Genomic DNA, 23,829 nt, shown 5'->3' with positions numbered 1-23,829 from the left:
CCCAGGCAGTCTGGCTCCAGAGCCAGTCCTCCTAACCACTCACTCCACAGCTTCTAACAAAGTTCAGGGCATATGGCAGTTCTGTGGCTGCTATGAAAGGAAAGCACGGCTAGGTCTCACGAGTAGGATGAGCAAAGTATCTGCTTTGCACATGGGAGGGGCTCACGCATGTTCAACTTACATCACAAAATAGCGATGGGAAGACCAGGTGGGTGGCCATCCCAGGCTAGATGCGAGCTGCTGAGGACTTGAATGTCACAAAGATGAAGAGGAATTACTGTAGTCCAGTCATTCGGCACCAATTTCTCATCACGAGAATAGAAGAAAATCAAGGAGCCACCTGTAGGGAAACAGGGATACGATAAAAGTGACTCATGAAGAATTATTGACATATGGCATGTTGACATCAGACACCTTACAATAACATTCTTGCTGTATGTTAATCTCTCCATATTCTGATTTTAATCCCAAGGGTTTCTAAGAAAACCCTGGATATCACCACTGATTATATGAAAAGCAGCAGACCATTTCCACCTCCCTGTTGCCTCTGGGTGGCTGAATCACATGGCAGGCACCTTCCAAATACTAGTTAGGGTAGTTCTGCATAGCTTTGTCCCACGGTTTAACTTGGGTTTGCCCTTCAGCAATAACAATCCCCAGAGTACCCTTGACTATTAACAACATTGGCAGGCTTCCTGATCACACACAAGATTTAAATAGGGCAGGGCTGCTGTTTTCCACACATTACTAACAGTATTCTCCTCACCTGTCACACACCCTTTCCTGCCCTATGCACGAAGAGACTTCATAGGCATGAATACAGCAATAAGATAGCATTTGAACAGGTAGAAATAATCTTCAGGTTCGTTCTTTTGTAGAGTTTCTGTTTGGGGACTGCTCATAGAGTGAAAGGGGAAGAAAATGGCTATAACCTGCCATCTTAGCTGGGGAGCGGGTGGTTGGTTCAAAGTCGCAAACACACAATCTTGGGTTTCAAATATGAGTCATTAAACCAACAGTTGTAAGACTGTTGTCTTAGCCATAACTTTGTAAATGTTTTCCAAAGACCACTAGCACAGTAGGCAGTTCTCAATTTCTGAAAGGATTGTGTTTCTAAATTTACATTGTTTTAAACTGGAAACATAGTTTTCTTAAAACATGCATATGATAGTTAAACATTGAGGTATTACAGGAGCATTGTCCATTTCTCCACCATGAAGGATGCTGGTGTTGAGGAGAATATAGCTACCATGTCTTCCAGTGCTTTGACAAACTTCTGATGTGTGTCTTTCTGACCAAGCGTCTGCAATTTCATATTGTTGGAGCCATCATTGTCTCCCTGGGGGCTGCAGCTTTCTATAAGTTTGCTGTGGCTAAACCAAGAAAAAAGGCATCTGTAGATTTCCACAGAAATTATGACTCCATGAAAGATTTTCAAGAGATGAGGAAGGCTGGTATCTTTCAGAGCGCAAGGTGATCTTGAAATGTAAAGAATTAAAAAAAAAAAAAAGAAATATAAAGAACTTCTTTGCATTGGATTTCATAGAAGTTTATCACTGACCCATATTCCTGAACTATGAAACATGAATATTTGAACTAAGGAATAGTTTCTCTCTCTCTCTCTTTTATTTTTTTAAAATATATTTTATTGATTTTTTACAGAGAGAAAGGGAGAGGGATAAAGAGTTAGAAACATCGATGAGAGAGAAACAACATCGATCAGCTGCCTCAGGCACACCCCCCACTGGCTATATGCCCGCAACCAAGGTACATGCCCTTGACCGGAATTGAACCTGGGACCCTTGAGTCCTCAGGCTGATGCTCTATCCACTGAGCCAAACCGGTTAGGGCAGTTTCTCTCTCTTTTAAAAAAAAATTATTGATTGATTTTGAGAGAGAAACAGAGAGAGAGGGAGGGAGAGAGAATTGTTCCACTTATTTATGCATTCATTCATTGGTTGCTTCTTGTATGTGCCCTGACCAGAGATGGAACTGGAAACCTTGGAGTATCTGGAATTACTTCTCTTGATAAACAATTAAGAAATACTGTGAACCCTAACCGGTTTGGCTCAGCGGATAGAGCGTCAGCCTGCGGACTGAAGAGTCCCAGGTTCAATTCCGGTCAAGGGCACGTACCTTGGTTGCAGGCACATCCCCAGTAGGGGGCGTGCAAGAGGCAGCTGATCGATGTTTCTCTCTCATCGATGTTTCTAACTCTCTATCCCTCTTTCCTCCTCTCTGTAAAAAATCAATAAAGTATATTAAAAAAAAAAAGAAATACTGTGAAAAAAAATTTGAGATATTACATATGTACAGAAAAAGGCACTAATTTTAATTGTTTGGCTTGATGGGTAATCAACCAGATCAAGGTAAAGCACCCAGAGGCTCCTTCACGCCCCTTCCTAGCCAATAACCATCTCAGAATTCTCCCACCACAGACTAGATTTTTAAAACAACTTAAAAATTTTTTAAAAAATTTATTTCAGAGAAGAAGGAAGAGGAAGAGAGAGACAGAAATATCAGGGATCAAGCCTGCAACTTGGGCATGTGCCCTTGACCGGAATCAAACCTAGGACCCTTAAGGCCGCAGGCCGATGCTCTATCCACTGAGCCAAACGAGTTAGGGCATAAAACAAGTTTTTAATTGATACAGAACAGACATATTTAAGTGCATAAAGTGAACTAAAATAATAATAATAAAAATAAAGTGAGCTTCCACAAAGCTGCTGCGGTCAAAAAGGAGCCCAGAGTGACAGTTTTCCTTGACAGTCGCTGTTCTCTTTGCTGTAACCGATCTGCAACATTTCAGGAAAAGACAGTTCTCATGGTATCTGCTGTCTCTCACATAAACGGATCTTTATGAAAGTTGCCATGTTTCCAGAGGCCAGCAGAAACGTTGATAGTGCGGCGATTTCCAACCAGTGGGGCAAAAACCTTTAAAACAATGCAACACCTGACTAGTCAGGGGCACTGATCTCTTTTCCTTTAGGTGGTCGTTTAGTCTGTACCATGAGATGGAAAGGTTGAATATCCCTGTGATAGGGACTTGCATATAGAATTAACAGAATAAGGCTTTTGAGAAGTAGCTTGTTGAGGCCAGCCAAGATAGTATGGGGGGGTGGGAGTGGTTTAGACATCAATATGGGGAAATCCAGTGGCGAGCAGCACAGATCATGGCCATGCTTTAGGTCGTTGCCCTCAAAAGTTTAAGGCGTTAGTACCAGTACCAAAGGCCAGTTAAACCTTTATGGTTCTGAAGACCCAAGAAGGATCATTCAGGACAATTTCTGTTCTCATCTCAGAAAAATAAATAAATAAAGTGAACTAATCTTAAGGGTAGAGTGAAATATTTAAATATGTATATATTCATATAACTACTATCCAGCACAGTACATAATACATTTTCATACCCCAAAGGCTACCTCATACCCCTTCCCTGTTAATAATTGGCTTTCCCAAAATAACCACTATTCTTAGATCACCATCACTTAGTTTTGCCTTGGGGCTTTATGTAAGTGGAATTATGCAGTATGTACGTGTACCTGGCTTTTGTTCAGCACTGCATTATGTTCCGTGTGTAACAGCAGTTTTCTCCCCCCCTGCCCCTCCTCCTCCCCCTTCCCCCGTAGTATTTATGACTTAACGACAATTTATTTCTCATTTCTACTATTCTGTTGATGGACATCTGGTTTGTCGCCAATTTGGGGCTATTATGAGTAAAACTGCTAGACCAGTCTTTTACAAATGGTAACATTTGTCCTCATTTCAGTAAGAGGTGCAGATGTCTACAAGCATTATAGCAGGAAGATTCGACCTAGTCTGGAAAGACAGGGAAAGGATTGTATTGTATTGCTTTTGGGTGGTGTTTTCTGAATCTCAACCGTGGGGACCAGGAACACATTTCCTACGTCAAGGACGTTAGTGGGGATCCTTTCTGCCTTTTTTCTTAGTCCTGGAAGCATTAAGGTTAAGGATATTCGGGCCTTGGCTGCCACTTGTATACCTGGCCTATTCGTAACTGAATAAGATAAATCCCTGACTATACTCACAATTAGGACAACTACTGCTCCGTAGGTGATATTTATTTTCTTTCTGGCTGTCAGCATCCAAATCCCTTTATACCTTTGGGAACTCCCCAAGTGACGAATCTGGGAATCAGTCCACTTTCCACTGACTCACCTGAATCTGAGTCACGAGGCCACCAGCATCATAGGATGGGAGGGTTGGTGGAGCATTTGGTACAGAAGGCAGCAGGAGAGCTGTTCTCACCAGATGGGATTGCAGGTGTGATTTTGGACATTGTCCCTGCTGCCAAGCCTCCAGCTCAGTTCTCCAGCCCTCCCAGCAATTCTGTAAGCTAGATAGATGGCAATAAATTCTTCTTCTCCTTAATCATACAGCTTAGGTTTCTGTGACTTATAACTAAGAATCCTGACTGCTAAATCCTCCTAGCAAAACTCCCTACAAAATGATTACAAATATTTATTGTTTTAACAGTAACACAAAAATATTTTGTGTTGTGTAAAAAAGAGCAACCTCGTATATTACTTACAAATCTTACTGTCTTGGTAATTGCCTATTATGGGTCTAACATCTGGCAATAACTTTAGTTCCTCCAAAGCAAGTAAATGGTAGGGTTACCCATTAAACAAATTACTTCACAGGGCAAACAGAATTAAGTCTCTAACTACATACCTGCAGGTAGAATGCACGATAAGCTCATTCTATCTGGGGACCATTCCCCCCTCTTTATAAAGAAGAAAGGTGCCAGATCCATGTTCTGTTAATTGGAAAATGCTGCTCAGTCCCAAGCCTTCTCTTCTCTTTCTTCCTTTCATATTAGCATGAGACCTTGCAGATCAGCAAAGCAATCAGTTGAAATGGAAATGTAATTTGAGTATTTCAATGCCAGTGTGTAGCCAATAGGCTATGTACAGACCCCTAAAGAAGCCTGACTATATAATAAACACTCATTAACAGCTCGAGTTATTAACAATGAACTGTACTTTAACATCAGAACAAAGAATGTGGAACTAAATGTCAGGATTTTAATAGAGTTTTATGGCTGACAATATCATTTCAGATAGTTTTATCTCATCTCCTCCCACTGCTCAGGGGAGTTAAGTGAGGCCACATAGCTTGACCCCAGACCGAACTCCCATTCCTTGGTTTTCCCACCATACAATATGAACATCAGTAACTTTAAAACAATAACTAAATTGAATTAAATTGAAATAAGTAGAAAACAAACTCTAAATTCAGGTAAATCACATGATCTAGTTTTATTATTTTTTAAAAAAATTTTTAAATTGATTTTTTACAGAGAGGAAGGGAGAGGGATAGAGAGTTAGAAACATCGATGAGCGAGAACCATCGATCAGCTGCCTCCTGCTTACCCCCTACTAGGGATGTGCCTGTAACCAAGATACATGCCCTTGACCGGAATCGAACCTGGGACCCTTCAGTCCGCAGGCTGACACTCTATCCACTGAGCCAAACCGGTTAGGGCTATTATTTCTTAATTAAAACACAAAACACAGCGTATATAACTTTAAAATTTTTTATTAATACCAAAACTCGTTCTTTATTTAATATGCTTGTGTAAATACAGGGAGGGGGAAAAGTAGGTTTCAGTTGTGAGTGTGGAAAAGTAAATAATAATACAAGAATAGCTCAGTGCTACAGAGAAGTCATTCATGAAAAGAAGTCAATCAATGTGGCGAAATTCATTGTCTTAATTGCCAGTCGTCCCCCATCCTCATCAGTCAACAGCCATCAACATTGAGGAAAGACCCTCCACCAGCAAAAAGATTACAAATTATTGAAATCTGAGAGGATGGTCCCTAATGCCATTTTACTTAATACTGGTCCATCATTACCTGGGATTGGGTTGTGTGTGAACATGCTTTCAAGGACTCTTGGTGGGATTACAGAGCTTCGCTGATGATGACTGCAAATGCAAGTCTTAACTCAGAGTATGCGGGAAATTGTCAAGGATAATTTGTTTTCTGTTCATGTTAGATTTATTACTTGGAATTTGATAATGTACACATAAAGAACATGTCTCAACTATAAAAAAATAATACAAGAATAAACAGTTTCGCATACTCACAACTGTAAACCTACTTTTGCCCCACCCTGTATATAATTAAGACGAGAATGGAAGGATAAGTTTCAAAATATTAATAGTGACTATCTCTGATGGGGGTAGAATTATGGGCAATTTCATTTGTGTGTATTTAGAAGAATATAAGCTTATCTTCATTTTCTAAATTTTCTACAATAAATGCATTACCCATATACTTTCTGAAAAAGCCTTTTGTCATTGTTATTATTAGTTATTTTGATATTCTACCTTTAAAGTAGTCAACTCATTACTGAACTCAATGAAAGTATATCTGAATATCCAACCACCACTTATTGAGCAATTGGTTATTTTCCGTACATTATTGCATTTAATTTTCACAACACTTTCATCAGGCAGTATTATCATCCCCAGATGAGGAAGCAGATGCTTGAAGAGGTTCATTTGTCAAAATCATACAGTAAGAGATGTGTTGGTTGTGGGCTCATAAGCCCACGTTCTCCTTCTGCTGGGCTGACCCATCCTTCCTACCTTTGACTGTCCCTGTTACATTCTCTATTACAGGAGAGTCGCTCTGTCACAGGCTGGTGTAGCCTCTCAGATACTCTTCTTTAAAAACATATTTAAAGTATTAAAGTTGGTAATTTTTAAATGATTGTATGTATCATAAAAAGACTAGAAAGAGCCCTAGCTGGTTTGGCTCAGTGGATAGAGCCTTGGCCAGCAGTTTTAAGAGTTCCAGGTTCAATATCAGTCAAGAGCACATACCTTTTTTGCAGGCTTGATCCCTGGCCCTGGGCAGGGCACGGGCAGGAGGCAACCAATCAATGTCTCTCTCTGACTCTCCCTCTTCTTTCCATTCTCTCTAAAAATCAATGGAAAAATATCCATGAGGATTAACAAAACAAAACACACAACAAAAAGATTAGGAGGATATGCTCCCAACAATATATATCGCCAGGGAGTGGAACTGATAGTGGTTGGACTGTTATTTTCTGAGCTTTTATACTCATTTGTTTTTGTGGGGGTTTTTTCCTTTAAAAAAATTTCCAATCGTTTTTTAAATAGATGAGTCAGAAAAAATTTATAGACTTTGCCTGTATTGTTTATCTTTTGACCATTGCTGCATCTCATATAAGGTTTATTTCACAAATCATTTCCAGAAATGCACATCAAAATATGTACTGCATCAACAACCTCTTGTCTTCTCATTCAGATCTCCTGTTAGACTATAATCCAAGGTCTCATATCTGACTACTGACTACTGTATCTTCAATGCTACAACAACCGCTCAGTGAAAACATTTGGCACATAACTGGCAAATGAATAAGTGAAGACTATATACTTTCCTCTTTCCCAGTTTTAGACACACTGACATAATCTTATATTAACTTTGAGATTAGAATATATGTTAAAGTCAGGTAAGAGGGAAAAAAATGTAGAGAATTATCTTTGCTTCCAAATCTTCACACCTTGCCAAAGGTGGCTGTTATGGGTTGAATTGTGGTTTCGACCCCCAAAAGATTATGTTGAAGTCCTAACCTCTGGTACCTTAGAATGTGATGTCATTTAGAAACAGGGACTTTACAGGTGTAATCAGTTAAGATGAGGTCATCCTACGGAGGGCGAGTCACTAATCCAATATGCCTGGTGTCCTCACCGGAAGACAGCTGTGTGAAGACAGGATCTGGGTGATACGTACACAAGCCCAGGGATGCCAAAGATTGCCAGGAAACCACCCGAAGCCAGGAAGGATTCCTCACAGGTTTCAGAGGGAGCATGGCCCTGCTGACATCGTAATTTCAGACTTCTAGGTTGCAAAACTGAGAGGCAATAAACTTCTGTTGTTTTAAGCCACTCAGCTTGTGGTACTTTGTTATGGCAGCCTGTGGAAACCAACACAGTGGCCTTGACTTTGAATTCTTACAAGTAATGGGGGAGGAGTAAACAGCCACCTGAATGTCATGACCTACAGGTTTGCAGTGATTTCCCAGCGTGCTTTATGATAATGAAAATATTTTCAAGAACATGCCCAGTCAACACAGGAATGTTAGAAAAGCAAAACAACAGGTAACAAGTTTTAATATGCCTAGGTATTGATATAAAATTTTAAAAAAAATCAGTGTTACAACACCACTTCTCAAGAATTAACATTTACAATTGTAGTAAAATAAAGTTTCACAAAGTTAAATTTCCTAAATGCTTCATTTCAATATTAATCTAAATTTTTACGGTCTACCAAAATGTATTATTTCATCTATTTTATTTTTAAAGCATTGGTGCTCTTAAGTGAAATGTTTGTTAGCATGGGGCCCCAATACATATCATAGAAAGGGAAGCTGTTCTAGGTGGGCGGGGGTGTGTGTGCTTCCAGGGGGGGCCTCACACTTCCCTACGTGTCACCTTAAAACGCTTAGAGCCCTAAGCATAGTCTGAGCACCATGGTATTAAAATAACAACAACATTAAATAAGATTTCACTGACAAAGAAAAACTAGGAGGTTCATTCAGTAACCAGCACTTTTAACCCTTTGCTTTTCCATGTTTTCAGCAGTTTCACTTTAGAAAATTCTTTGGACACCAATTATTTGAATGGCAGCTATATTGAGCAGAAATTGTATTTCTACACCTGGGAAATTACAAGATAAATGCTGCTGAAGAGGATCTAATAACAAGGATTTTCAAAAAAATGTTTTAAGGCAGTTCATTGTTCATACTAATAAAAATAAAACATTTCTCATGAATAAAGCCCCAAAGCCAAGATAGCTCTTAGGAAGATGAAGCATCCCAATAAGTGACAGTGGGATTCTAGGTAAATGTAATGTCATGGGGCCCGAGGATAAATGTCCAAACAGCAGAGAAAATGTCCAAACAACATACACATGGTCCCATGAGATGGGATGCGTACAGGAACAGCTGGGCTGTGGAGATGTGTGCACAGGGAGACCGATTAAAGAGGGGAAGGCTGTGTTGGACTCCACTGGGCACAGAACCACAATGAAAGCATCTACTTAAGGCTACGTGTGGTTAGAGTTATTAACAACACAGCAGGGAAGGTCAGGAGACACATGGCCTTGTGGTTAGCTGGCAGGGCTTGCTCATTAAGGACCTTTCCAGAGACTTATCCTAGTTTATCCATTTCACAAGCATTTCTATAGATTTCACACTAATGTAGTGCTTCGAAGGTGCCAGGCTGTTCTACGCATTTAATCCTCGTAACAACCTAATGAGGCGGGTACTATTTTAGGCCCGTTTTACAGGTGGGGAAATAGGCATAGAGAGGTCACACACCTTGGCCAAGATCATCGGGCTTGAAAATGTTGATGTTGGCTTCAAACCCTCTTCAGGGAACAAATGACACCTTTGGCTAGGATGAGAAATTTGTCCTAGAAAACCTTAGGAGCCGGCCTGAGTGAAAAAGGAAAAGTTGATCCTCTACGGCACCAGAATCAAGACTTCCTCAGCACCAGAACTGATACTCATCTTCTCTCACACCCCAGGATATGAGCTCTAAATCACTTCCAATTTCAACAAAGATAAACATAAACTGTACACAGATGAATTCAGTATGTCTTCCATTCTTCGTAAAGTTGAGTTTTTCTGAAATGTCTGATGTGAAACCACACTGTTCTAACACTGCAGACTGGCTAAACCAACCGAAAGCTGATTCAGGAAGCACTTGCTTCTCAAATATCACAGAGACTAACATAAAAAAAGACAGTAAATAAATATTAACTTTGATATTAAAAAAGTGGTTTCAGATAAGGTTTAAGAATAACCTTGCACATCCCAATTCATTACTTTATCATATTCTTGAATTCTTTGCTTTATGTGAGAAAGTTTATTCTTTAGATAATCACAGCGCTCCTTCTTTTCCAGAAACGTAGGGTCCTGGAAAAGAAACACAGTTGTTAATGTCAGCCTGTGCTACCTCAGCGAAGAACTCAGAAACATACATTATCACCCAGAAAATGACCCTTCTTAACAGATTTTCCTGCAGCAGATTTCAAAATCTGCTTAGCAAGAAAATCAGCTAAGCTCTCCACAGGTTTCTAATAAACTGTATTTTTTAGAATAGTTTTAGGTTCACAGCAAAGTTGAGAAGTTCAAAGAGCTGAGGTACCTATAACTTTAGTAGTTTAAAATACATGCAAAGTAAATAATAACTATAAAAATGTTTAATGAAAGCTCTCTTTGGCCTCTACTGATTTGTGCAAACAAGTGAAGGATGGAGTTAGAAACATGTAAAGTAACGGAACCTTGGGAAGGAAATGTGGGTGACAAGTGGTGTTTCAGTGCTCCTTTCCCTGGGTGGCTAAATCAGGACACGACAGAATGCCATCAGAACAGAACAAAGGTGAGAAGAAAAGGTGCCCAGCAGGCACCCCCGGTCCCCTAACAAGTAGGATCTTAAGAAACACAGGAAAACAGCCCTGTTTGTGTGGCTCAGCTGGTTGAGCACTGTCCTGTGCACGAAAAGGCTGACAATTCAATTGCCCAGTCAGGGCATATGCCCTGGTTGCAGGTTCAATCCCCAGTTGGGGTGGGTACAGGAGGCAACCCATTGATGTTTCTCTCTCTTTCTCCCTTCCTCTCGCTCTAAAAAAAAAAAAAAAAAAACCAACAAAATAAGAAATAAAAAAAAACAACACCTACTTTTAAAGCTAAAAGAATCTAAAATCTGTCAGGTGTCTCCATTGTACCTGGATAATATACTTTGAAGAAAATAATTTCACTAACCTTCTTTTTTTTCTTAAATTCTTCATGGATTCTTGAAATTCTCTCATGTTCCTAAAAATAGTATATTGTATACTTAATATATTGTGAATTAAAACACTTGCATTTACGCACAACCTATCTCAAGAATGTGTCTCAAAGCACACTGAGAATTAGAACGGAAAACAATTTTTACCTAAGACTGCAATCACAATATTCATACACAAAAATGCAATTGACCGGACGTGTGAGGATTACTATGTGCCAGGCACTGAGGGTGAACAGACGGAGAGGCCCCACCTGCATGAAACCAGAAGCGAGTCCCAGTGCCACTGCCTGCCATGGTGTGACCTTGAGCAAGCTCATTCCCCTCCCTACAACTCAGTTTTCTTATCGGTAAAATGGAAGTAATAACCATAAGTACCTCATAGGGTTGTGAGAAGCTTCATTGATATGAAATGATGCCTGTAAAGTGCTTGGCACATAATGATCACACTCGCTATTATTAAGCATCATTTTCACCCTTGTTGGAAAGTTCTTTTTCATGTTATCACATATTGTGAGTAAGAGGTTGAGATTTTCAACTTTTGAGAGCAGCTAATATAATGTTCCTTCTAACTTTACTCTAAGTTTTATATAAAAATATGCAATTTATACTTTACTTAAATGAGAAAATAAAGTCCTGTTTAATAATTTAAGGCCGAAGACATTAAATTATATAATTTGAATTGTAACCTTGACTAGTCACCTTGACGACCTCAAGTGACTTACTTCCCTAGACATACACAGCAGACGCATGTGGTTATGACTTCTCTATATTTCAAGAAAGGTCAGATGTATCCTTTCGTCACTCTCGGTGTTCCCAGGCAGCCGCAGACACTGACCTGTTGGTTTCCCGAATGATGTGGCAGTCTGCTCATCACTGCGTCCAGCTCATCGAACTTCCTCAAGACGGCCTGGACTTCTGCAGAGAGCTCCTTGTACTCTGAAAACTGGTCTTGGAACACAGCCTTATAGCGCTCCCGTTCATCATCTGTCCGAATCACAGGGTATTTTCTGGGGGGAGGGAGGGAGAAGGATTAACCAGAGTTATAACTTGTTCACTAAAACAAGCTGAACTTGAAATCAGTGTAGCTTATTCCTCACTGACCATACTGTGCACCTCCAACTCAATATGCTACCTCACAGGTAACAAACAGCTGCTCAAATAGAAATGATTGCAAGCAGAGAGGATTAACTCGGAGACAAATAGAAAAATGAAAAGCCCAAATGGAAAAATCTCAATTTCTACCCCGAAGAAGGATTTATATTGATACTCACGCCACATAGTCAGGCAACATGATAGGTTTGGGAATGTGGCCTGAGGGGATATGTCCACTCAGTATTTCAGGTTTCATATTTGTTGGTCTCAATTCTTTGAAATGAACTTCTTGGTCTCTCTGTCTGTCACCTCCGATGGCCATTTCACACTATCGTGAGGGAGAAAAAGAAGATTTGTTTATAAACAGAGACAGAAGGAGAAAAAAAACAGCGGAGTTTATCCTTAGAAGAAATGGAGGGGCAAGAAGAATAAAAGCAGAAATAACAATTAACACGTCCCTTCAGAATTACATGTTTTATAGTCACAAAGTTGTTCTGTTTCTGTAACAGCTACAGGGACACACTGAGATATGGGAGAGCTCCTAATAGGTACAACACCCTCCAACCCCAATCATATGTATGTCAAAGGTGGACCATGACATGGTGGGTGTGGGCGTCTTAAGTACTTTATTTATTTAGGATTTATACCCCCAACCAATTGTAAAAGAATAAAAAATGTAGTCCAAAATAAGAAATTTAGGGAACAAAAATGGAACAAGTCTTCTTAAGTGGAATTAGAAAGAATGACACCAGAACCTGAGATGAATGAATTACAAGTAGCCACTGAGTAGGCCAGAGGGGGATGCATGGTGCATTGTTTTCATTATCAGAAAGAAAAGCAAGGACTCGGCAGGGGAGGTGCTGGATGCCTTTAACTTGGCCACGTGTCCCTAACCTGCGATTCCCTGAGAGATCGTAAGGATCTTGGAGGTGGTGGTTTGTCACCGTGGTTTCTACCCTGGAGAGCTCCAGAGGCCTTTTAGTGAAAAATGGTACATTCAAAAGACAGGAAAAGAACCTAAGATGAAGTGGCCCAGGGAGGAAACATGGGGGACAAGCCTTACGAGCTAAAATAGCCGAAAGAAGGGCAGAGGGGGTGGAAGGCCCGCGAACCTGCCCTAGACCAGGCTGGCTAAGATGGATGCGCAGCTTTGGGGCTGGGAAAAGAGTGTTCAAGTCCCCACGAAGCAGTGCCCAGAACACCGAACAAGCTGGTCAGGTTGGTGGATGCCAGGAAAGGGGTTTCCACATAGGAGCCATGTTCAGAGAGGTTTAGTACATTCTCCAAGGTCCCACAGCTGTGGCATGCAAAGGCCACAATTAAAACCCAGAACTTTTTGGCTCACTGATACTTCAAATGAGTAATACAAGGAAATGGTCTACTTAATTGTATATTGTTCAATCGCTAAGTTCCCTGAAGTTCTGGTAGCATGCCAGAAAGGAGTTTGAGCAGGGTGGGGCGGGCAATGCCATCCTGCTGGAGGAATGAACTTGAGCTGGGCACACTGATTCCTCCTCAGGTCGGTCAGCTCCCCTCCTCTGCCCCCATGGACCCCTGGCTCATGCTTGCTAAATTAAACTAAACTGAGAGTAGCTTGGGAGGGCCCCTACTTCACTGAAAACAAATATCAAATGAGATTTTAAAACCATGCCAGGCAGCTTTTAAAATCCTTTGTTTCTTGATTTTCTATCTCTAAGGCTGCCTTTGAGGTTTGGTCTAACATTAGCTCATTGTAAAAACCACTAGCTCCTAACTCACCAAACCTCGCAGCCAGATTAGAGGATCAGACTCCGAGGCTGCTAACCAGGGGAGGGTTATGAAAAGGAGAAGTGTGGCCCTGACTGGTTTGGCTCAGTGGATACAGCGTCGGCCTGCAGACTGAAGGGTCCCCGGTTTGATTCCGGTCAAGGGCATGTACCTTGGGCACGTCCCCAGTAGGGGGTGTTCAGGAGGCAGATGATCGATGTTTCTCTCTCATCGATGTTTCTAACTCTCTATCCCTCTCCCTTCCTCTCTATAAAAAATCAATAAAATATATTTTAAAAAAGAAAGAAAGAAGAGAAAAGGAGAAGTCTGCAGCCCAGGTACTAGGTGAAGGGGAACCAGACCACCTCTGAGCAGGCCCTCACATCAGGCAGGACAGTCCATGGGAGGTTTGGCTTTTTCCTGGGTAAAGTTTTTTCAAGCAGGAACTACTCATTTTTCTTACTATCCCTATTTCCAACATTTACCTTTTAACATAAAGAGGGAGTTTTAGGAAGCCAGAACACTTCCACAAAGACTATTTCGTCTGCTTCAATGTGTTTCTGTTTTTATGCTCCTAACATTGTCTTCCACTCTTTTAGGGTGAACCTCATTAATCATCCGTTCAGAAAACCCTGTTGGGGAAAAAGGTCTGGAACTGGACCTGAGACAAAGAATCAAAACCGCTTTAAGCTTTCACAGGACGGGTGCACTGGCTCCAGCCCTGGGCCAGACCACGCTCAAGCAGTGTTCTGATTACAAACACAAGCCCCCACATAGGGCCTCTCTTTGCTTTTCACAAAAACTAGTCCTGTCAGCAAATTTCAGAAAAGCTTTATTGTGAGGCAAGAGAAGGTAATTAAGCAACGGGATAAGTAATGCTTTGGATATAATTACTAAGCCTCTCAAATTAAAAATGGGCTGAATGAAAAAAAGGGGGCTGAATGAATATTCTGTTAGGTTAGAAATAGGGCAAGCTAGATAAGTGTTTCAGCGTCCATCTGCCCAATTCCCAATTTTCTCTCCCTCCTAGAGTATAATGTAATGAAGCATAGGCCCCTGATCCCAAACCCACACCATTACTTTCGATGCCCAGATTAGATTTTGGCTTTTCTAGCTTGGGAAAGAAAATTGCTCAGCATTTAGAGATTTATTAGAATTAGTTTCTGTCTCTATTTGATCTTAGTGTATGTCTATATATTATTATTTTTTTAATTATCTTATTTGCTCTTTATAAATTGTAGCTGTTAAAATACCTGGCTGGTGTGGCTCAGTTGGTTGGGCATCCTTCCATGCACCCAAAGGTTGCCAGTTCAATTTCTGATCAGAGCACATGCCCTGGCTGCGGGCTCAATCCCTGGTAGAGGGAGTGGTGTGCAGGAGGCAGCTAATGAATGTTTCACCCTCACATTGATGTTTCTCTCTCTCCATCTCCCTTCTGTCTCTAAAAATCAATAATAATAATAATAAATCTCTAAAAAAATAAAATAAAATACCAAAGAAGGAATAGCCTAGTAGATAGTTCCAAACAAGTGACAGAAAATTGAAATTCAGAGATGGTAAGTAATTTCCCCAGGGTCACAGAGCTATTAAGTAGCTAATCTTATATTCCAATTCAGATTTGCCTGATCCCAAAGTTTATTTTCTCTGCATCGCACTGCACTGTAAAAAGAGAATGGAGAAGTTCTTCATATACTAATAAGGAAACATCTTAGAAATGTATTGTTTGTCCTGGCTGGGTAGCTCAGAGCATCATCGTGATATGCCGAGGTTGCAGGTTTGACCCCCAGTCAGGGCACATACAAGAAGCAACCAATAAATACATAACTAAGTGGAAAACAAATCCAATGCTTTTCTCTCTCACTTATTCTCTCTCTTTAACAATAAATCAATAAAAAATATTTTACCTTCTTCGCCAACTCCGTCCACATCTTTGGGAACCCCTGGACCTGCTGGGGTTGGACCCCGGCAAATGACATAATAGCTTTACATGGCAATCACCCAGTCACAGTAGCTTACAGGATTTTGGGAAGGAAGCATGATGGTTATTGTGGGAACAGGGTCAATCCAAATACCAAATCTATACTCATATATTTATAAACTCAGATATAATATCTGTATCTATCTAAAGTTTATGTATTTTCATTTTCAATGGATAATTTTTATTGTTAACTAAACAAATATACAAGTATTTGTATCTTTTAGGATGATTATAAATATTTTTTAAAATTATATGCCAATATTTTACTCCACTGAGAGGTTGGCACCCCTCCCCCCATGTTGTTTAAGGGTCAACTGTACATTACTATCCCGCGAGAGTGTAAACTACATGAAGGCATGAACTTTATCTGTTTTGCTCACTATTGTATCTCCAGCATCCAGAACATATGTCATATTATTTGTACTCAATAAATATTTGTTGAGTGCATCCATGAAAAAAAAAAAAATTTTAAAAAAGAAATGTATTGTTAAGCGGAAAAAGTTAGGAACATAACAGTGTAGATGGTATGCTACCATTTGTGTAAAAGGGGGAGGAGAGCGAATGTACACATAACACATTTCTGAAAGGAAACAGAGGACACTAATAACACTGGCTGTCTCCAAGCAGGAGAACTGGAAAGCCAAATATAGGAGAGAAGACTTTGTATTAGAGCTTCTTTTGAATTTTGGACCAAGTGAATATACTCCCTTTTCAAAGAAAGAAACAAATTGATAAATTGGATTCTCAATTTTTTGCTTAGAAGTAATACCCAATATCTTAAAAAAGAACTTTTCAATGAGGTAAAATTATGATTAAAATATATTAAATTATTACATATATGTAAATAATTATAATAGAATCTCATTTAATCATCTCAGCAATCATGCGAGGTAGAAATTATATTATTCCAATTTTATAGATGAAGAAACTAAAGCATTAGAAGTTTCAATACTTGCTGACCACCACACAATTAGTAAATGGTGGAATAGAAATTTCTTTCCTGACTCAACAAAATTTGGCATCTGAAAGAACTTTAAAGAGACTGCAGAAAGCTTGGGAGAATTACCTTTATTTTAAAAGATTAGAATTTAAACATACAAGAACCAACAGTTCACTTGCATAATTATTCATCTAACAAAAGTAAAAGAAGCTATTAATAGCCTTATCTAACTTGGTCCTTTACGTATTAGAAAAAACCTGAAAGTCCTCTTATAAACTCAATGTAATGGATACACCTTCAGAGAAAGAGGATCTACTCTGTAGATTTATAGACAAGAGAGAAAAGTATTTAACAAATCTATAGAGGTAAAATACAATGTGAACTTTTTTCTTACCATTTTTCTTTTCGATGGAAATGATGGCTCACTTATCTGGAACAAGAAGAGTTAACATGATTTTTCAAAGGCATGTGAAGTTACTTTGCAAATATTTTCATCCATTTGCATTTAGCCCAATCTCAATTTTACGGAGGTTGGTTCTCTACTTTTCAGATGCTCCTCCTACTTTTGGCCACGTGTTGACGGGCCAGTGGAGAACCAGAGGAGATGGGATAAGGGTAATTCCTTGTCAATCAGGAACCAAGAGCAGAGTTGGAAATATGGAGATGGTAGAAACTTAGGTAAGCTGCTTTGAATCACCTAGAGATTTTCTTTATTCTTGGCTCCCATTACCTTGCACAATTAAAGAGTTTGAGACAGTTATATTATAAAGTTAACAGAAAAAAGCCACAGGCCATTACAGCTCTCTACCTTTTAGGAAGTTACAGTAACATCAGAGGTGATTCAAGTCCAATCAGCCATTATGAAAAGTCTGACAGAAATAAGTTTTTATCAGGAAATGAAAGAATTATGTTGATAATTACAGATACTATTAATGTAGAATTTTGAAATGACATTAAGAACTCTGTTGTTATTAAATTTCCCTAAAATTATGAGGATGTATGTTTCACTATCCAGATTTCAAACTGATTGAAATTCTTTGCTTTGTATACAAGTTATTTACTTTGTATCCACAGATGTAAATTTAAGAAATATGCTTAACAATGCCCAAATAAGCTTTTAGAAAAAAACTTAAATCTAGGTCAAGCTCTAGTAAGATTAATATATTTTGTGACAAAAGAGTGTGGATCACATTGAAACATGCTGAGGTTCTCCATATTACATAAGGTACTGGATATATTTTTCCCAAATAAAAATTTTACCAATTAAAACAAAAGAAGAAGGTTCTTGATATAAACTTAGTCAAGTTTTTTGTAGTTGTTACGCATAAGATTCATGCAACAGAATAAAAACAAACCATATAAGTCAATGGGTAAATAAATAGCTCATCCAGTAACTAAGGACAGGACTTTACTATCTATAGTTTTGCCCAATATACAGGAGTGGGCAAAAGTAAGCGTACAGTTGTGAGTACTTGAAACAGTTTATTCTTTTATTATTTATTAATTATTGTATTATTTATTTGTATTACAACCTACTTTTGCCCATCCCTGTACACTGTGAAATTATGTATCTAGGAGATTTTTAGAAAAGCGAGAAAAGATGCAAATATAGTTAACTTAAAGTAAAGAAAAAAGTTAAAGTAATAAGACATTTTCTGTGTTATAGGAAATTCTACTACACACTACTCCTTAGAAGACCAAAACAAAACAAAACGAAAAAGATGAAAGCAAGACATTAGCTTATTTCAGGGTATATTGAAGCTAGTAGAACATACTCATAACAAAATAAAATTATTTTAAATAAGGCTTTGATACAATCTTATTCTGTAGGTATTATTAATTCTCCTCCTCCTTCTCTTCCATATATTTAAATAGTTAAATCCTAGAAATGAAATAAAGTACATGGATCCCACTCTAATTTTGGAACACTCATCTCCCTAAAATAAGGATGAAACATCAAAACACCTGGGTAAGTTTTCAGAGTATGTTTATTACAACTTAGCTTCTAGATACTAACAAAGCATATGTGGTTCACCATTTTCTTACTTGACTTTAACTCACTGGAAGAAACTGGGACTCATGGTAACAGATTTAAATGAGCACCTTGCTCCTCTAACAAAAATTATAATTTTTTTATTGTCTTACCATACTGAAGAATCAAGACCGTTCTCTAATTTACTTTAATGAGACATTTTATTTCCTGAGCATGTTGTTATTCTTCTTTGCAGGAATTCAGTATCTATGTTTTCCCTTAAGCATCAGCGAGACACAATAATGCAGCCAACAAGCTCTGTATTATGTTACACATCTGGTGTCTACTTGCAATGCCACACAACAGTGACACTGCTGAGTGGGCTATTCCAGTCCTACCATGTCAGATACGGAGCTTTTCAACTTCAGATCATTAAAAAAAAAAAAAAAAAAGGCTTGCCCCGACTGGTTTGGCTCAGTGGATAGAGCGTCAGCCTGTGGACTCAAGGGTCCCAGGTTCGATTCCTGTCAAGGGCATGTACCTTGGTTGCGGGCACATCCCCAGTGGGGAGTGTGTAGGAGGCAGCTGATCGATGTTTCTCTCTCATCGATGTTTCTAACTCTCTATCCTTCTCCCTTCCTCTCTGTAAAAAATCAATAAAATATATTTAAAAAAAAAAGGCTTCTATAAAATCCTTGTTTTGAGAACTATACATATTTAACAAGGGAGTAAATAACAGAAAAAAAACAAACGAAAGATTGTGATATTCCTTACCTCCTGTTGTTCCATGTATTCCCTATGTCTCCGAGCTGCCTCATGCCTCCATAACTTGAGGCAAACCAAAGCACTGATGAGATAAACAATCATGGTGACAAACAGGAAGACCATCGCTGCTGTCTGTCCTCCTTCTACCCGACAGAACATTGCATTCATTGGTGTATTAAATACTGGATAGTAGCAGAGTCCACCTCGGTTGATATCATTCACATAGACTATGGCTGCAGCCATATACAAAATAAACAAGACAATGTTAATTCCAAACTCAGTCAGGGGCCACCAGTTAGAGTCCAAAAGAATGGTCCGATAATACATGGACATGCCAAGAACCAGAATAATAATGGTGGTGATCCAAGCTAATCCAGCAACCACGAGTATAAAAGGAGTTTTGGGGCCACTGTAGTAGTAGCCCCCATACGCACTGCCCAGGCCACCAAAGCCTCCCATGGCCGTGGGCGGGGAATAGCCAAACATGTTGTACCACTCACTGTCCTTGTGAATGTAAGCTGTGACACAGGCGAAGACGCCCGCCCCCAGCAGCAGCTCCACCACCCCGAGGATTCTCAGCAGGCCAGGCCACGACTTCATGTAGGAGTACCTCAGGTTGTAGGCCTCCACCTTCTCACTGTATGTTAGAGCCGTTTGTGTGTGTCGGCCCAGAGACCCATAGGGATCCTGGGGAAGCATCGCTTCAGCCTCTTTCCGGGAATTAAAGGTTCCTTCTGACCCTCCGTAAGGATCTTTGTCGGAGTTGGGGCGTGAGTGGTGGTTTTGTCTCCCTGGAGAGGATGGAGGCGAACACTCCACTCCGTCTGAGATGTATCTGATGTCTGACACCGACTTATCCCATTCTGGGTCCTTTTTCTTCCCTCTGAAGAAGTGCTTCCAGGACTCAGGGACGAAGCGCCTTACGGGTTTGAGGTCTGGTGCTATGGCCGGTTCCTCTGTGTCACTTGAGTAGAAGTCAGGGCCAAATGGTGGCTGTAATGGGAGAGGGGGTGGTGGCAAAGGATCAGCGCTCACAGCCAGCTCACTGTCACGAAGAGTCTGGAGGGTTCTTATGGTGCCATCTTCACGGGTCAAGTCCCTCGGGACCTCATTGTAGTGCCTGTCTCGATTCCTGGATCTCCCATCCTTTGAAGACATTTGTGATTTCTACACCTGTGGCCAAGATTAGATATCACTTATGCTTAGTTTTTTATTATTTTTATTATTTCAATGCTGATTTTATTTACTCAGCAGCAAATGATCACATTTAGGAAGCCGATAGGATCATGTCTATTATGATATATTAAATAACATAAATATGTGTATTTTAAACATATATAACAATTATGTTAGCCAGGGACATAATCATCATTCTATACAATTTTAAAGGCAATCAAAAACTTAAATCTTAGCCCTGAATGAAACATTTATAAGTCTAACTTATGTATGAGCTCTGTAAACAACAAAATCTAAAAAAACAAAAATAGGACTACATTTTAACAAGACAGGATGCTATCACTTTCCAAGTAGGGTCCTTTCCTCAAACACCTAAATCTAAATATTTAAGTTTGAGCAAACAAAAAAATGATAAGTCAGTACATAATCTTGATTTTCATTAACTCAAATCTGCTTTGGAATGAATGGCCCCAAGAAGCAGTCTGTTAAACACAGGCAATGAAGAGCCCCTTTCTTTCTTAAGCCAGAAAAGTCAGTTTAGGGGCATTGCTTCTGCCACTTCGAAATATTAATACTTGATACTAGATTTTAAAAACTGATTTCTCAGAGAATAAATATTACCAAAAGTATAGATTCCCCGAAAGCACAACACAGAGCAGCAAGCAATGACCATGCATATCAGTCTTTTCAGAAGAATTATCTAAATGCCACTGCTATTGCCATGGAGAGACTCAGAAGTTACCTTACAGGATATTCAATACACCCAAAAAATAGGGCACAGAAAAAGTACTTTTACTAAACCTGTTGATTTCCTTCATGGACACAAATACAAAAAGAATGAAAGCATTTGCTAATGTAACTAGGTTTATAGCACATGAATTTCTCCCTCAAGTTGCTTACATGTATATTTACTTGGAGACTCACTGGGCACATGACATTGTACTTGGCACTATGGAGGTAGCATCAAAATTTATTTTTTGTCTTTACTTTTTAAAATTTATTTGTGTGTGTGTGTGGCATCAAAACTTAAAAGGCTAATCCCACCTTATAATATTGAACAATTTAGAAATTCCTAAGGCTTGCTTTATTTTACTTTGTAAAATGGAGATTGATCATTCAACAAATATTTACTGAACACCTGCTATGTACTAGGGGTATCAGTGCTGTGTACCATGCTGAAAGTGTATCAGTGAAGGAAGCCAACCGAAACCTTTGCCTTCCGGTGAGACAGATGATAGTAGACAAGGGAAATAAAATAGATTGAATGCTCAGGAACAAAGTTAAGAAAGGGGATAAGGTGTGCACCATGGGCAAGGTGTTATAAGTTTAAATAGAATGACTAGGAAAGTCTTCATAGGCAACAAGATATCGGAATATAGAAATGAAGGAGATAAAGGAGGAAGCTAGGGAGCTATTCCAGGGAAAGCATTCCAGGTAGATGGAGCAGCTCGTGCAAATGTCTTGTTAGAGGGCCCGGCATGTTTAACTATTAAGGCATGGAGGCCAGTGAGACAAGGGTGAAAACGCAGACTAGCTAGGAGGCCCCTGAAATAACCCAGCAGGCCATAGTGGTAGCAACAGAGATAGCAAGAAGAGGTCAAATTCTAGATACAGGAAATTAAATTATTTTTTAATTAAGCTTTTTAAATATAAATTTTCCAACATAATAAAAATGGAAATAGTATGATGAACGCTAATGTACCCTTCAACCATCTTCAATGATTACCAATTTATGACCAATCTTGTTTCATCTATATCCCCTACCTTAGTCCCTCTGGCAATACCTTACTTTGAAGCAACATTTCTTCTTCCCTCCAGTTTAGCCTTGGGGAGAAGCAGCCTCGGGGAGTTTGAAATCCAGCTGGAGATGTCAAGTGTGCAGTCTATGTACAGCAGGGCATGTACTGCCACAGACTAGATAGATAACCCAAGAAGGGGGTGGGGATAAAGAAGTCTAAGTTCGGGGGTCTTCTAATGGGACACTCCAATTTTAAAGAATTAACTATGATAGTCCTAGCATGGTGCCCAATGCAAAGCAGGAGCTCAGGAAGTGATAAAAATCATTTGTGGTCTCTATTTTTTATCTTTACCTAAGTTTAAATTCTAGAAATACAAAGCACTACTACACTTCTGAAGTACATTGTCCTAAGAGTAGAAGCAAAAGCACAATAATTTTAGCAAGTTTTACATGATATCCCTCAATACCTACACTGTATATGCATTTAAAGGATACTCCATTGCTTAATTCAGCTCACTGTAATCTAAAAGTAATGGATTTATCTTCACCTGAGAAAGGTGGCTTATTTGAATTAGACCACTTTATCAATGTTTAAATAAAAAGCAAAAAAGTATAAATCTGAAGAATTGCATAAGAGCGAAATATCTGATGTCAGAAGGGATGCTCAGCTGTACTTGGGCAGGTCTTAACTATCTGGGTCCAGGGTTTCGTCGAGAGTCCACTTGGACCTGCGCGCTGAGGCAGTGGGTCTTGTGTTTTCTTCAAGCCCCGTCCCCGCCTGCATTCCCCCGGGACGCACACCTGGGAAAGCCATCGCAGAGGCAGGAGATGCGGTCCCCCGGCAAAGCGTCCCAGGAACGAGCTTGGTTACCTCTACACGAGCAGAGCCGCAGCTGCGGCGGGCTTTAACGTTCTGCTGGGCCCGAGGAAGGGGCAGATTTAGGGTGTTTTGGGCTCCGGGGGCTGGGAAAGGCCCTGAGGGTTTTAATTCACCCGCGAGTGCGTGCCACGGGCCACCCAACCTCTCCGCTCGGACGGCTCCCGTGCTCGCCGCTGGGCGTCGGGTCCCACCCACCTCGCTCCGTCCCCTGCTCTGCCCAACCGCGCGCGCGCTCCGTCTTCGCGTCTCGGAGTGGAAATGCACGCTCAGTGCTGGGAGCGTCCCCCGCAGAGTGACCGGAACTCAGCCGGCTCTGCCATGCCCGCCTCCGGTAAGTAGGCTCCCCGCGCCCGGAAGGACGGAGCCCGGCCGCGCACCTGTCCCTGAATGAGACGGGCGGGCGGGCCCTCCGGACCCGTGTCCCGCTGCCTCTTACCGGGCTCGGCCGCGGGTTAAGGCGGGGCCGGGAGTCGAGCGCCGCGGGCCCAGGAAGCTCTGAGGGGTCCAGGACCCCCCCACTCCATTCACGCACCTGCCGGGAGGCGCCGGCCCCGCCCGCCCGTCCGCCCGCCCGCGTCCCGGTCACGTGGGCCCCCCCGGACCCTCCTCACCTGCGCGGCAGCCGGAAGAGCGCGCTCCCTGCCCGCAGGACTGAAACCGGGATCCGGCTCTCGGGGCGGGGCCGAGCCAAGC

At 40.5% G+C, this 23,829-nt stretch overlaps 1 protein-coding gene across 1 annotated transcript; it reads right to left on the bottom strand.

The window, feature by feature from the left end:
• Positions 1–8,137: 8,137 nt before the first annotated feature.
• On the bottom strand, positions 8,138–23,805 carry MARVELD2 (MARVEL domain containing 2). Its single transcript, XM_081090019.1, has 7 exons — positions 23,748–23,805; positions 19,352–20,515; positions 17,000–17,035; positions 12,121–12,269; positions 11,685–11,856; positions 10,825–10,875; positions 8,138–9,975 (listed from the first exon to the last, which is right to left on the bottom strand). The coding sequence occupies exons 2-7, from the start codon at positions 20,498–20,500 to the stop codon at positions 9,853–9,855; spliced, it is 1,680 nt and encodes a 559-aa protein (XP_080946145.1). The 5' UTR covers positions 20,501–20,515; positions 23,748–23,805; the 3' UTR covers positions 8,138–9,852.
• Positions 23,806–23,829: the final 24 nt, after the last annotated feature.

Source organism: Myotis nattereri, assembly GCF_964212035.1.
Source record: "Myotis nattereri genome assembly, chromosome: 4".
In the NCBI taxonomy this organism is placed as follows: Eukaryota; Metazoa; Chordata; class Mammalia; order Chiroptera; family Vespertilionidae; genus Myotis; species Myotis nattereri.
The sequence above is the reverse complement of the archived record's forward strand: the minus strand, read 5'-3'. Positions and strand labels throughout refer to the sequence as shown.

Bases quoted from the DNA above. Each gene is read 5' to 3' on its own strand.
- MARVELD2 (XM_081090019.1), bottom strand. From the start codon at position 20,500: ATGTCTTCAAAGGATGGGAGATCCAGGAATCGAGACAGGCACTACAAT. The intron at 17,036-19,351 runs GTAAGGAATATC...TTCTTGTTCCAG, and splicing joins AATACATGGAACAACAGGAG to ATAAGTGAGCCATCATTTCC. The intron at 9,976-10,824 runs GTTAGTGAAATT...TTTCTTTTCCAG, and splicing joins AATTTAAGAAAAAAAAGAAG to GACCCTACGTTTCTGGAAAA.